The 14,799-nt window shown below is 41.7% G+C and overlaps 1 protein-coding gene across 2 annotated transcripts; it reads left to right on the forward strand.

Moving 5' to 3' along the window:
• Nucleotides 1–7,993, forward strand: LOC130165384 (cyclin-T2-like). Of its 2 annotated transcripts, XM_056370612.1 has the most exons (9): nt 1–302; nt 872–953; nt 1,040–1,168; nt 1,784–1,844; nt 2,162–2,224; nt 2,446–2,491; nt 4,660–4,823; nt 5,637–5,707; nt 5,842–7,993. In XM_056370612.1, the coding sequence occupies exons 1-9, from the start codon at nt 145–147 to the stop codon at nt 6,898–6,900; spliced, it is 1,833 nt and encodes a 610-aa protein (XP_056226587.1). In that variant the 5' UTR covers nt 1–144; the 3' UTR covers nt 6,901–7,993. The 2 variants fall into 2 exon arrangements, 1 of the variants encoding a protein (XP_056226587.1); XR_008826789.1 differs by lacking the exons at nt 5,637–5,707; nt 5,842–7,993 and having other exon boundaries at nt 2,446–2,822; nt 4,660–4,796.
• The last annotated feature ends 6,806 nt before the right edge of the window (nt 7,994–14,799 follow it).

Genomic DNA, 14,799 nt, shown 5'->3' on the forward strand with positions numbered 1-14,799 from the left:
GCACCGCCGACCGCTGGAGGCGCTGTTCAGAAAACGGATGACCGGTTTTAATTCAGCCTCGGCTGCTCATTTCGTCCTTCCGGTGCCCCCGTCGCCCCGCTCCCTCCCGATGCTAACGCCGTCGGGCTTGGCTGTGGGAGCGTAATGGCGGTGCACCGGGGACCCTCTACGAAATGGCTCTTCACCCGGGAGCAGCTCGAAAACACACCGTCTCGACGCTGCGGAATAGAGGCTGACAGGGAGCTCTCTTACCGCCAGCAGGCCGCCAACTTAATCCAAGATATAGGCCAGAGACTCAACGTGTATCCTTTTTGAAACGCGAAGGCTAGCCGGCCAGCGGACGGGTTTAGCTAGCCAGGGTTAGCATTAGCTCACAGACGGATCGGAATGACAAGGCTTGTTACAGATCACAGCTAAGCTCTCGAAACACACTGAAAATCTTTCGTTATCACGCACAGAGTCCTCTCCGACGAGATGGAGCATCTATCTGCGTTAGCACGATGATTATGACCCGCTGGAAGTGCAGAGGCCTGCTCGCTAGCTTAGCTATTGTTTTGTCTCTTTAGACTGCAGATTCTATTGTTAGCGCTGTGTTCCTTAAGATAACAGGTGATCAAAGATTACGGACTCTGCTTGTAGGTGTTAATTAAACCCTAACATTACGTTACTAATTGGCTCATACGTCGTAGGAGAAGTTGAAACTACTGACTTGATTCTGCGCTTGGTTTTAACTTGCAGGGTACACGTTTTGCTAGCTGTCCAGTCAACGCTAGCTCGATGCTAATGCACCATGGTTTTCTTTAGCAAAGCTGTTAGTCAGTTGATTTTTACTATGTATCATCCATGTATTGTGCCTTAACTCTGTGTCCAGCTCTCAACTGATTATCAACACTGCTATAGTATATATGCACAGGTTTTATATGATTCACTCTTTCACCAAATTCCATAGAAATGTAAGTACCACAGCAGTTTTGGTAGATACTATAATTACTTGTGGTGCTACCGTTATGAAAAACTGACTGAGGTTTTCTCTTTATAGATAATTTCCCAGACCACGTTGTTCCTGGCGGCTAAGGTTGAAGAGCAGCCCAGGAAGCTGGAGCATGTCATTAAAATAGCCCATGCCTGCGTAAACCCACAAGAGCCTGCCCTAGACACTAAGAGCAATGTAAGTAAAGTATAACGAAGATGGAGAATTGGTGCTCCCCTTTCAACCTGGACCTGATGGATGATAATCTGTTTTATGTGGATGCCAGGCTATATTAAAATTACAGTGTGGCCTAATATACATGCATTTATGAATTCTTATGACACATTTGTCGATAACTCCTCAACTGCCTCAGAGTTGCAATTATTGGCTGGTCAAATAATCAATTAAGCAGATACACCGTTTTTTCACTGTAAAGATTTTTGTATTTCTCAAGTTTGATCACAGGTTACGGACTAATTGTCTGACCGGTTTGAAGATATCTCCTTTGTGTTAAGACATTTCCCACAATTTGAGCTTCTATAATACAAAGGTGAATGATGTCGTATGACACAACTCTAAATCCAGCAAACAATACGTCAGATTTCTCACACGTTATTCAGTCTTAGAATTGATAGGCTGTATCAAGCCCATACAGTTCGACTCTTATATCCAAAGGTCCCCAAGTAGCCTGTACAGTTTTGTATCCTGGCATCGCTTTTATTTTGTGGGAATGCTGACGAGAAGCTGAGTTGTGTTGCTTCTAGTTCTTGGGAAGCAGATTTTAAATTCTTCATTGATTTTTATTTTCCTCAGGCATTCCAGCAGCAGGCACAAGAGCTTGTAGCACTGGAAACAATAGTGCTACAAACACTGGGTGAGTGCTCTTAAAAGTTTCAGCGCTGCAGACATTGTATGACTGTGAGATCTATGCTCTTTTTTTTCCCCCTCCTGTGTATTGAACTGCTTTACTGGTTCTCACAGGCTGGCATTTTAGCAGCTATATTCCCCCCAGAATACTACAACAAAATTTACACAAGTACCACAAGGACATGTAGACGTTGGATGTATGAAGTTTGTATTTTCAAATATTGAATGGGCAACACCTGAAGTTTTAGTTGGAGTTATGATTTGGTTTTTGACATTGTGCTTGTACCAGTGGCTGATCGTCTTCATTCAACATCTCCGTTGCAGGTTTTGAAATAACAGTTGATCATCCACACACAGATGTTGTGAGGTGTTCCCAGCTAGTGCGAGGTATAACCTTTTTTTCTCTGCTCTTTCCTTTTCTGAAATCGCCTTTTCAAAATCCAAAATCATTCAGTAGATCTACGTTGCCTGCTATTTTAAAAAGCTGAATTTTGTGTTGTATTAAACAACATCTTTTCTTTTTTTTGTTTTGGTGCTAACGGGAAAATCTGAATGTTATTTTAAAGTAGCAACTCAGTTCTAAAGCAAACTTTCCTCTTCTTTTACAGCAAGCAAGGATTTGGCACAGACTTCCTATTTCATGGCTACCAACAGGTTATTATCCTGTTCCCATTATTGCACTGTAATGGCACACTATAGCTTCCTGTCCTGCAGGGTCCCCCTTCCTGTGTCCAACGCCCTGTTTGCGTCTGGGTCCTGGGAACCCCCAGTGCGGGGAAGTACCGGCCAGGCTGCTGTGTGCGGTGTATTGTACAAGGGCTCTGTGTTGGCACATAGGGGTTGAATGCACAATGTGGAGTGTAGTGGTGCTGTTTACCTCTCAAGGTTGTTTGGTACGGAGTGCATATGTCTAAAAAAAAAAAACTCAAATGGTAGCCTGAATATAGATTGCCACTAAAGATTCTTAAACTTTTAGAGTGTTTTGGTAAGTATAGTTAATTCTTTTTAAATTAAAAAATTTTTTTTTTTGCTTTTTTTCACCCCAAAAATGGCTAACAGTGAAACACCAAACTATACTGCAAACTGGATGTGCCTCCTGTGGGTTTTTGTTCTTAATTCTCATGTCAGTAAGGAAACTATTGTGCAGTGCATGTCTGTTAGGTTTATTGAGCCCCATGCAAGAACATGTTCATATTCTCATCCTAAATATTTAAATAGTTTTTCTGAGGTTTGGCTGTACAGAGTCAGATTCACCAAACTCGAAACTGCACAGACTCATTTTGTGTTGATGAGTGTCATGAGATTTGATCATTAGTATTAATTAATGCCCTCAAATTGCTCTTGCTCCACCTCCGTTTACGAACACACTCACAGAAATGTCACCAAAGAGTAAAAAGAAGAACGTCACACTAGCAGGCGACAACAGAACAAATATATCAGTGTGCTACAGAAATCGGACTTCAGCATTATTCTTGGTTACCATGCAGGTCACGGTAACGCCAACTATCGACGCTCCCAAGTTATTCGTTTCAGCCCCTAGATTTTCGTGTGCTGGCTTTTACATAGGGGGCCGTTCAGGAGGGAATGTAACGGGGATCTAAGGGCGGCGGAATATAACGTAGTGGCAGCTGTTATCAAAAACCGAACTGTATAAGTCGTAGAAATAAAATCTTAGACTCTAAAAACAAAGGGAAACTTATTCAAACCTCAAACTGACAAAGCAGAATATTATTTTTATTTTTTAGGTTTATTTTAGTGATTAATGCTCATTTAAGTTCACTTCAAACTCACGAAATACACTTGTAAATGCGTGCATGAGGCTCAATGTCTTTTTAAAGACGAACCAGTTGTAGATTTGGTACACAATGATTTTGATTTACTATGTTGTGCATTTTAGTGACTGACTTTTGAGGTGTTCATTTTACTTGTTTTACAGAGACTGCTAGTTTGATATGCGAGTGTGGGAGGTTGATGCTCCCAGCAGATGATGGCGGTCTTTACACTTTATGCTCAAAGGATGAAGATCTGCCTCCTTTTTAGATTTAAACTTTATGTTCAACAACATTCAAGACATCAAACGTAATGAATATGGTAAAAGAAATAAAAAACAAAACTGCATTATTTTCAGCCATGGGAGAACGTTGCCACCATGTTGCTCTTATTCATGTTTTAATTTCAGTGCTTGAGTCAGTTTGCAGTGTAGTTTGGGATTCAAGGTGCAGGGGAAACTAACCTTGAAAAACTTAAAGCCTAATCAATTGTCTTGGCTACCAGCATCAGTGTTTCTCAGTCTCAAAGTTCCCATGTTTGGTGATGTGAAGTTTTAGTGATTACAGCTAAAATGTGACCAAATACAAGTTGTGTACATTTTTATTTAATTGTTTGAGTAGATATAATTCCTGAAAAAATGTTCTTAACGTAAATCAAGAGACTGAGAAACACTGTTTTAATGTTTTATAATTTCCCCTCTTCATATCAAAACACAATAAGGCCTGATAGAGGTTCAGTATATCTACATTCCTATAATTATCAATGAAACTGTCTCATTCAGACATTTAGGGACATGTCCTAACAAACGTAGGTTTTCTTAGATGTTCCAGTTCTGTAAGGTAAGGCTGTGTGTATGTGATGTGGAAATATTTGATTTTGATTTGAGCGTTGCCTTAAACTTCACAACTATAAATTTGATTGTACGTTAAAATTGCCTCGTTAAACCGTCTAAAATGTCTATTATATATATATATATATATGTATATGTATACTAGTTGAAGCCTTGACAGCTGACGATTGTACGTCTCTCCTGTGTTTCTTGTCTCCTGCAGTTTGCACCTCACCACCTTCTGCCTGCAGTACAGACCCACAGTCGTCGCGTGTGTCTGCATCCACCTGGCCTGCAAGTGGTCCAACTGGGAGATCCCCGTGTCCACAGATGGCAAACACTGGTGGGAGTACGTGGACCGCACTGTAACGCTACAGCTGCTGGATGGTGAGAGCTTCCATCCGCTTGTTCATCATTGTCTTGAATTATAATTTTTCATTCATGAACTGTTGCAGGGTGGTGCATCGTGGTGTCGTGAATAATAAAATTTTAGTTTATAGTCACATAAAAGCTTATTGCTCACTGAAGTAAGGGGGGCGGGGGTGGGGGGGGGATTTCACTGTCCCAGTAGCTCAAATAATTTTCCTCAATCCTGAACCTGAAGGCATCTGCAAATTAAATATCATCGTTTATTGTTTTTAATTTTGTCTTGCTGCTAATGAAGTTAAGAGCTGCTCCCTTCCCTGCCTCTCGGTGGGACTGAATTTTGGACTCTCAGAGATTTTCGTATCAGTATTAGAGATTGATTACATTCGAGTTAACAGAACTAAAGCTTCGGGCTGCCTCCTCCAGGCAAACGGTGAAACCACCAGTCGATGGACAGAAAATTAGTTTAAAAACTGTTTTGATCATCGATTAGTTGTTTCAGACATTTTTTGAACACTCCCTCGTGTCAGCATCTTAAATGTAAGAAATTGCTGCTTACTGAACAAAAGACATTTGAAGGCATCATGTTGGGATTTAGGAAACTGTGATTAGGAAATTGTTTTGTTTCTAATCAATAAAATAAATTGCACCAGGGCCTTGATATTATCGTTCCTTCATTTATGAATTAACTTGTCATGATAGAAAATATATCAACGGTATTGCAGTCTCAGCCACAATCCTCATCTATCAGCAAATGGTGTAAATTACGTGATAAGAAAAGAGCCTACTTTATCGAGCAGTGGTCGCTGACGTGGCTGTCTTCCCTGTTTTCAGAGCTCACGCACGAGTTTCTTCAGATTCTGGAGAAGACGCCCAGCAGGCTGAAGAGGATACGAAACTGGAGGGTGGGTCGTAAATACATGTTAGACAACAGTGAGGGGCAGTGCAGGACATACAGAGCGACTGGTGCAGCTTAGCGCAAATGAAGTGTCAGCATCTAATGTTGAATTATGCTCCTCTGCGGGTTTTTTTTTTTTAGGCCATTCAAGCAGCCAAGAAGCCAAAGACAGAGGGCCCGACAGTGGACAGTGCCTTCCAGGGGACGTCCTTAGACAGCCTTCCCGGTGTCAACAACTCCTTCTTCCCTTCCACGTCTGGATCAGACTCGGGAGACATGCCCTCCCTGAACAGCATCGCAGCCCCCTTCGCCTCCTACCAGCCGCTCAGCGACCCGTCAAAGAGCTGCGGCTACGACCAGTTCTCCCAGCCTCCCCACTCAGACTTCACCCTGGTCAAACACGAACACAAATCTGCGGGCGGGTCTAGTAGTAAAAACCAGCAGCTCGCTGCGAACGCCTCAGCTTTGTCACGCTCGCAGAAAGTCTTGACTTTGGAAAAGTACAGAGAGAAACACGCGGCGGAGCTGGCCCTGCAGAACGGCGTGAAGGAGGAGCTGGGCACAGACATGTACGCGCCACCTCCAGCTCTCTCCTCTCACCACCACAAGAAACGCTCTCAGCCGCAGCAGGCCGGCCAGTCGGGCGACGGCAGGAGAGAAAAGTCCAGCTCTAAAAAGACCCGGCTGCCTTCCTCCTTCGCCGAGAACGGCTCCGCCACTAGCGAGGAGCTCAAGATGAGAATCAAAGTTTCATCAGAGCGCCACGGAGGCTCAGAGCAGGGCGGGACTCTGCCTGGAAAAGACAAGCACAAAGAGCACAGCGGCCACCGCCACTCGAAACATGGACACTCGCACTCCCTCAGCGGGAGCAGTAGAGGGACACTAGACAACGCCTCCCTATCTCTACGAGCTCCCGGCGGCCACTGCAACGACGGGAGCTCCTCCGGCTCGTCCCGTAAGAGGCCTCACTCTGACGCCGGCAACCACAACCACCACCACCACTCGACCAAGAGCGGCAGGAGCTCCAAAGGAGGCCTGAGCTCGTCCCACTACTCGTCGGAGAGCGGCCAGAGGATGATGGAGCACCACGGCCACGACGGAACCAACGGCATGCTGACCGCCAACGGCCAACACACTGACTACAAAGACACTTTTGACATGCTGGACTCTTTACTAAGTGCCCAAGGAATGAACTTGTAACCCTCGGAGAGTCCCCAGTGTTGTCTAGAATAAGGTATTACCATGTTTAATAGAATTTTAAAAAATGAATTTATTTGTCTTAAGTTATCAGAATTCTGCATCGCCCTCAGTCGTGTCTACACACTGATTATTGATGATTCTCGTTGAGCTGTCAAATGTAAAATTATATGCATAGAGCTGTGTACTACTAGCTTGCAACAAAAAACAAACAAAACGAAAACAAACCATGAGAAGTTTTAAGAATGCGGCTGGAAAAACTGAGTTTTAAATGTTATTTTAACGCGAGCTGACATTATTTTAATGTGCATGTTTTCAGTCACAAAAGGGAAGACATAGCTAGTGTTCGCAGCCATTGTGACAGTTTACAGACAGTTAATGTTTTTTTTTTTTGTTTTCAGTTTTTTCCTTTTTCCCCTTTTTTGTTTTTTTAGTTTTTTTTGTACGTTACGATGTTATGTTCCACTAAAAATCTCAGGTCTTGAACTTTTTTGATATGAGAACGAATCTTCCTCTGTTTGGGTTTATTACCTGTATCTGTGGAGATGTATCACCTCGTCCATTTGCTGACGAAGACGGCAGAACTCTGGTATCTGTCTTAGGAAACGTGGTCTGCTTATTTTTCAAAGAGTGCATCAATAGTTACGGGAAAAAAAACAAAAAAAAAACAAATACAAATGTGAGGCCGACTCCATTTGCTGTCTATTTGCTGTCTATTGGGACTCCAAGGCCGTACCTGAACTTAATGTGCAGACTCATTATAGAGCTACAAATGAAGTTTACGTTACATCTGCTGTGAAAGTGCATTTAAGATATATCGGCTAAAATTGCAAAAAGGCCTTGTGATTGTACCTTGTCAATCGCTATTCAGTATGATAAATGTTATTAACTATCAGAAAATACAGATCTCTAAAATACAATTGTGTATATAGGACTGTAGTTCAGAATTAAAACTGTTGGTTTATTGCATCAGTCCAAACCTTCCTCCATTCAGTGTATCATGAGATCTAAAGCAGACTGTATTGATGAACATATCCTCGATTTGTGTATTGGGAGCCCAAATAAAGGTGTAAAAGTGATTTTTACACATCAGAGATTTTCTGTTCTTAAGTGTCTGGCATGAATCTTGAATCTTGTATATGTGAGTAAACGGCTGTTAATGCTAATGTTAGCTATGTAGCAGTGGCAAAACTTACAAATAGCTCCTTTTAAAAGAACTAGAATGAAAATCCATTTTTTCACTTGTGTAACTGGGAAGTAAACTGCAGTTTTTATCAGTTAACACGGGATATTACAACCTTTTTAAGGCCGCATTGATTCAGTTAACCTGCCTAAATATGTCATTTACAATTCGCTAAAATAGTATTTATACTAGACATCGTTAAAGAGTCGTCACCGCTGTCAAAACTCGTTATAAAATCGACACGAAGCACTCAGGATCGTCTTGACCCAAGTTTCACTGCTGAGTTTAAAAACACTCTGCAAAAAATAAAAAATTATAGCTCCTAATTTTGGCCTCGAAAACACACATAGCATGGAGAAATGAAGAGAACTGCCAAATCATGCTGATGGTTTAATCCCAGCCTCATAATATTGGATTTATTCTCCATTGAATTTAAGCCCTCGCTGCATTTGAAGATAAAACAGTCATTTGTCAAACGCCGCCAAAGAAAATTCTCGTCAAAACGGAGCACATAATGGTCATTTCCTGCTGTCTGCTTACAGAGAGCTGATTGATTAATTGATTGTTAAAGACTAATAACCAACAATACTGATTTACATTAACTGACCACATCGTTGGCAGTGAGTAGAGGAGCTGCAACGGAGTGCTGAAGTGATTAGTAGTTGGGTTGCTGTGCTGCTGAATTAGTAATGTTAATGTGAATGATTAGAAATGCACGCTGAGCTGCTGCATGAGCAGGATATTCAGATGAGTGTTTTTAGAGTTTTGCATTTTGCATCTTAGCAGGATTTTGTGTCTTCGTAATTGTCTGAGCTGTGGGTGAAAAATGTAATCATTCTCCGTTGGTCGCTGAATTACCTCGAGGGCATTTTGTCTTTTTGTCTTTTGTTCTTCCGAAAGAAACAAGCAGGAAAGACTTTGTGTTTGACAGTGAAACCTGCTATTTGGTCCCTTCAACAAAACCTCAAGGGGCTTTCAAGGTTTATCTTTGGTCTCTACACTCTCACACAATAGAGCGCTGATGGTTCATTTGCGGGTGGAACATAAATCCAGTTCCTGATAATTAACTAGCACCCTCAGAGCAGACGCAGCGTTTTCACCAAGTATTACCTTCTAATTTTAGCGTGGAAGACAATGGGGAAATTCAGCAGGAGGACGTCAGTGAAAACTCAACCATCTGGACATTCTCGCGTACTGGTGGGAGGGTGATGATTTATTTTCAGCAACCTCTCAAGCTGAATAAGAGACGCCTACTGCTCGAAAATCCGCAGAGAGGAGGAGATATGAGAGCGGCTTTTGTGAGCAGCAAATCCCAGAATTAAGAGCCATCTGAAAGGAAAAGCACCGGCCAAGCTCTAATTACAACTCAAAGAACAGGAGCATATATAGCTGAGTGCAGGCAAAGGTCCCACACACAAATACCACTATTATCATTATGATTTATCAGCAGCAAACTAACACATCATCTAACTTTAAAAGATGATTCAAACACATTTTAACACCCCAATCAGGCTCCTTTTTCATTATTAATTGATAGATGATTAATTATATTGATGAAAACACGCATCATTTGACTTGTTTTTGTTTGGGATAAGAACAAAGTCAGATATTTTTCACAGAATTCAGGTTCTACTGCGCAGCACAAATCCTTCTTAATGCCCTAATAAGTCTCTGATCCAGAGCGGTTCTGGCGCCTCGCGGCCACTAGATGGCAGTATTACCTTTGGCCCTTCAATGCCAGCAGAGCCGATGGACAGCACAAACATCCAGCATCATTTCCTCTGTTTTTACAGGATATTTTTTTCTTTAAAAAAAAGCAAACAAGATGCGGTGTTGAATAACCTTGAAGAAAGGACGCAGCTTTTCATGCCATAAATCCAAGGTGCCTCTCTGCACACTCAGTGATCCTCAGTCACAAACAATCACACACACACACACACACACACACGTGTGTCAGCTTGAAAGTGCCACAAACTTTGGACGTGATCCATCTAATTAACAGATTCAGATAACCGTCGGACGGCGGAGGCTCAGACACATTCCAGGAAATGTCATGGCACTTGGTGGAGTTGATCAAAAGGCCTTTGCAGAGCAGCATGCGGTGCACTTATGCCCATATGAGTCTTAATGCAAATGATGCCCAGGAAATTGCGCAGGAAAGTGGCATAATTATAAGCCATTGAAAGTCCATTGTCATTCCTGTCTGAGAGGTCTCTCTTGAAAAATCAGGAGCTGATGGAAACCCCTCTAAGTACCTGAGATAGAGCCGGAGGGGGAAAATGACTGGGCCTGGGCTGCCATTATGCCATGGTAGCGCAATTATATCCAATGATTGGCAGCAGCATAAATTAGCCTCTGTCTTCACTGTGTGGTATACTTTTTGTTTCCAACCAGTGCTAAGGTATCTGTTTTTGTCAGTGTAAAAAAAAAACTCTGCAGTGCTCTCTTTAGCCAGCTGTTCTCAGTGAAAAACAAGACATTATTTCACAGTTTTCCTCTGTAATTATTCCTTTTACTACCCCAGTTTATTTCTCCGCCCGATGCAAATGCATCCTCTTGTGGCCAGAACACCAGAGATTCATGTTTGTGGTGGGAACCGCAGAGCACCAGCTGTCCTTTAAAAAGAGACAGCTAAAAAAAAACACACACACACACACACAGTTGATGTGAAATGTCTTCCTCCCTACTCGTCCCCGATCATCAATATTTCACCAGCTTCGACATTTGAACTAATTATGGTGCACCAATGGCCTATTTGAGCAGGGTCCTGTCAGATGAAAGCTGCCGGGTCCTTCCTGTCAGCGGTGGAGGCTGCGGAATGAAACGACAGCGGTGGAGGCTGAAGCCATTAAAATGAATGGAGAGCACCTCTAACAATCATACACCTCTGACACACTCTCACACACACACATACAGGAGCTACTGCTTCAAATACACACAAACACACTCGACATCGTCCTTTGCGGCCTCACTCACACTCACAGATGTACCACACTGACACACACAAATAAAGAAGAAAAAAAAAAAACAAAAAACAAAAACATGAATTGCTGCCTCACACACACCCACACTCATCCAGACACATACAGACATGCATAAACATGATGTGCTACAGTAGCTCACACACACATTAACACACACACACACTCACACACACACACGCTGACATGCCCACCACCTGTGTAGGTTGTTTGGCCTCCTCATCCAGACCTCTCTGGTTTTAATTAGCCTGCTGCTGAAGTGTTTTCCTTTTTATATTCTCTGAAGAGCGATGATAACGGCTACAGCCGAGATGGAGGCTCTCTGCTGGTTTGTTTCATTAGGGAGAGCATAATGACCCTGCAATCACAACACCAAGAAAATACCTACCCTGATAATTATTTTTCCTCCTAATGGTTCAGTTTATACTCTGCTATGCCTTTTGTCATCAGCGCCTCAACAACTGAAAGGATTGATAGTCAAGTCAATAATAATCTTATGTATTTTTTTGTTTTGTTTTGTTTTTAAAATAAATAAATAAATGAGTTTACATGCCTCCATGCAGGCAGGCCTCACTGAGCGGCTTAATGAATGTGAAAACGACACGAGTCGCACATTCATCAGGAGATTTTCCACAACTTTCTTGGCTTGTGGCATCCACGCTAAGCCACTTTATTAAAGGAACTACATGTAAGTTCTTGCTATCGCTACATAGCCAACGGTAGCATTAACAGCTGTTTGCTTACTAGTGTAAAAGAAAGGTTGTGAGTTCTTGTTTTGCTTTTATTTCTATCACAGTTTCTTTTACTTAAGTTAGCATGCTAACCAGCTATCCCTGTCCAAGTTCTTATAACCTCTTGTATTGTAAATGGCTGGTAAGTTAACAGCTGATAATGCTAACGTTAGCTATGTAGCAGTGGAAAAACTTAGAAAATAGCGCCTTTAAAATACTAAAACTGCACTTGTCAATATTTTTATATTAACAAAATATCAGAGGATATAATCTGAAAAAGGTCACTCAGAGATGAATTATCTCTCAGTTAGCTTTAGCATCCTTTAGCTCATTGTTTTGGTTGTACAGCTTAGAGCTTTAACGTTTTGTTTCACTCTTATCAACCTACTTTCTGGCAACAGCAGCAGTGAAAAAAAACTCAGATAAACTGACTGTTCACTATCTACACAGAGACGGACAAGTTAGCAACTAGCATGCTAACAAAGAGTCTCATATTCGATCAGGAGTTGGCGGGGAACAAAACAGAGATAAAAATTATGAAAAAAGGATGAAAATAAAAATTAGTTCTTCTTTCAAGCATAAATGTTAGCATGTTTAATCCTTTCAAAAAGATACGTTTCCATGGTAACAATGAACGAATAATCACTGATAATAAAAAATAAAAAAAGGAGGATCATAGTTTGGCCGAAAGTAATGAAGCGAAGAAATAAGACAAGACTTTGTGTAGACTTCAGTAACTTCCCCCAAAAATATACACAGAAACACATATAATTGATTTTGTTTGTTTGAGCAGCTTGTTCTGGAAGAAGCTCGTCAGTAGGCAGGAGGGTTTTTTGTTTGCCCAGACGACATAACACAGACAGAACTAGACAGCTTTGTGCAACTAAATGAGCTCCGATGTCTATCTGAAGTCTACTTGTATATGTATTCAGTACATCATTGTGTAAGCAGCATCAGGTGGTACTAAGGTCCTGAGCAGAAAAATGCTGAGGTCAAAGCTTTCTTAATTGAAAATGCAAAGTAAAATGTTGAAATAATTGCACAAGGACTTAATGTAAACGAAAACTGAATTATATAACAAGATTTTCTCAACTGTTTTGGCCTTAATTTGCCAAATTCACTGTCTAGTTTGTTTAGAGTAATGCTTTTGTGGAGGGATGGCCAGCTAAAATAACTATCGGCAAGCTGTTCAAAGTCCTAGGACGTCCTATGCTCAACACGACAGAAGCGCTATTTGGATCGCCAGGTTTCCGAGGGAGATACAGCTGGGTGTCATCGGCGTAGCAGCAAAACAAAACGTTATGGATTATGCGGCCGAGTGGGAGTGTGAGGAGGAGGATGAGTTGGTTATTGAGAAAGCTGAATTGGAAAGGTAGGAGTTGAGGCTTTCCAAAGCTGGATTTGGGTCGACAGAGCATAGAAATCTGTTTTTTCTGTGTTCGCAGCAGCAGGGTGAAGCAGTGGGGGTGCTGCCAAGGGTTTATTGATATTTTAAGGTGAAGCATCACAGATGAAAATAGTGACTCTGGTTTTGGTTTTGAGATATGATAATGGTATCTTGCTTCTATAACTACTGCGGTTTCATAAGATATATTACACAATAATGAAAAAAACCCCGCTAAAATCTATATATTTTTGTACCTGCTGTGCCAGACAAGCACAGCGGGATTCAAAAGCAGCAGCTGTCATAATACTAAAAGGGTTTTGTATTTGTGTTCATACTTAACGTGCACGTCTTGTGTTCACCTAAGTATTCCAGCGTTGAGATTGAGTTAATGACGCCTAAAGATTGTTTATCTTCTGTCCACACGTGTCTTTAACAGCAGAGGTCTTTGTGTGTGTGTGTGTGTGTGTGTGAGGTAGTGATTCATGTGTTTGTGTGTGCATTTGTGGGTGTAACAAAGCTAATCCTGTGTGTGTGTGTATGTGTGTGTGTGTGTGTCTTCTGAGAGAAACGTCCCAAAGATGCACCTGCTGCAGGATAATTCCTCCACTGTGTGTTCACATCCTCTTATTGTCGTTTCCTTTCTTTGAATCAGCTCCTCATTAACTTAAAACGACTCATTAACTCATTCCAGCACATATGTTCCACTACATGTGACACTCTAGCTTACGACGCTCACAGCATGTGGATGCAGATACAGTACGCTCATATGAAGGCGCTGTATCTTTATTTATAACATAGAATATGTTTGATTGCTGTATTTATGGTTGTATCGTCTTTATTGCTCTCTGCTCTTTCTCTCTTCAGCTAAAGCAAAGTTCCCCACAGACATTATTAAAATTAATCTATTAAAGAGCCACGACCACGATGCCACACGGTATGTGGAGACGTAGAGAAACGTACTGCAGCCTAATGTGAGCGGGATGCATTGATCAAATAATAGAAAGTGCTGAATTTCTAGTGTTGTGTGTGTGTGTGTGTGTGTGTGAGAGAGAGAGAGAGCAAAACTAATTAAACAAGAAAATGACACGAATGAATCTCTCTTTCACAAATAAAATCATTTTGTATTTGATATGTGCCTCTGTGTGTTTTTGACATATTTGAGGAAGGCTGAAGGAAGAAGAAAACGTTGAGAATAAGGTGATCACTGTGTGTGTGTGTGTGTGTGACTAACAAGGACAAACCAGAAGAAGAAAAGACAGCTGAACCTAATATTTCAGTCTTTTCACTAACTGTGAGCTTAAAAGATGTAAGGAGCATTCAGTAAAGACGATTGTTGGAAGACGGGGAAGGTCAGAGGAGTTTTAAGTGTTTGACAGATAATTGAACACCGTCAGGACTCCAGAAAAGTGTTTAGTCTTTATGCTAAGCTAAGCTAACAGTGTTCACCCGGGGCGTTGTGTCTACATCACTGCCGATTGGACCCGGAGCCGATAAACACACGACGTCTACTGCAGAGTCATTTGACCCGGATGTGAAAGCAGATTGTTCCCTTTTCCGCTGTTGACAAAATCGGATCTCATTTAGGTGTTAACGTCTCCACTGAGAGCACCTCCTTCTCCT

The sequence above is a fragment of the Seriola aureovittata genome, chromosome 24 (genome assembly GCF_021018895.1).
Source record: "Seriola aureovittata isolate HTS-2021-v1 ecotype China chromosome 24, ASM2101889v1, whole genome shotgun sequence".
Classification (NCBI taxonomy): domain Eukaryota; kingdom Metazoa; phylum Chordata; class Actinopteri; order Carangiformes; family Carangidae; genus Seriola; species Seriola aureovittata.

Coding starts and splice junctions, on each gene's coding strand:
- LOC130165384 (XM_056370612.1), top strand. CDS start 145: ATGGCGGTGCACCGGGGACCCTCTACGAAATGGCTCTTCACCCGGGAG. Junction 1,169..1,783: donor CCCTAGACACTAAGAGCAAT/GTAAGTAAAGTA, acceptor TATTTTCCTCAG/GCATTCCAGCAGCAGGCACA. Junction 2,225..2,445: donor GTGTTCCCAGCTAGTGCGAG/GTATAACCTTTT, acceptor CTTCTTTTACAG/CAAGCAAGGATTTGGCACAG.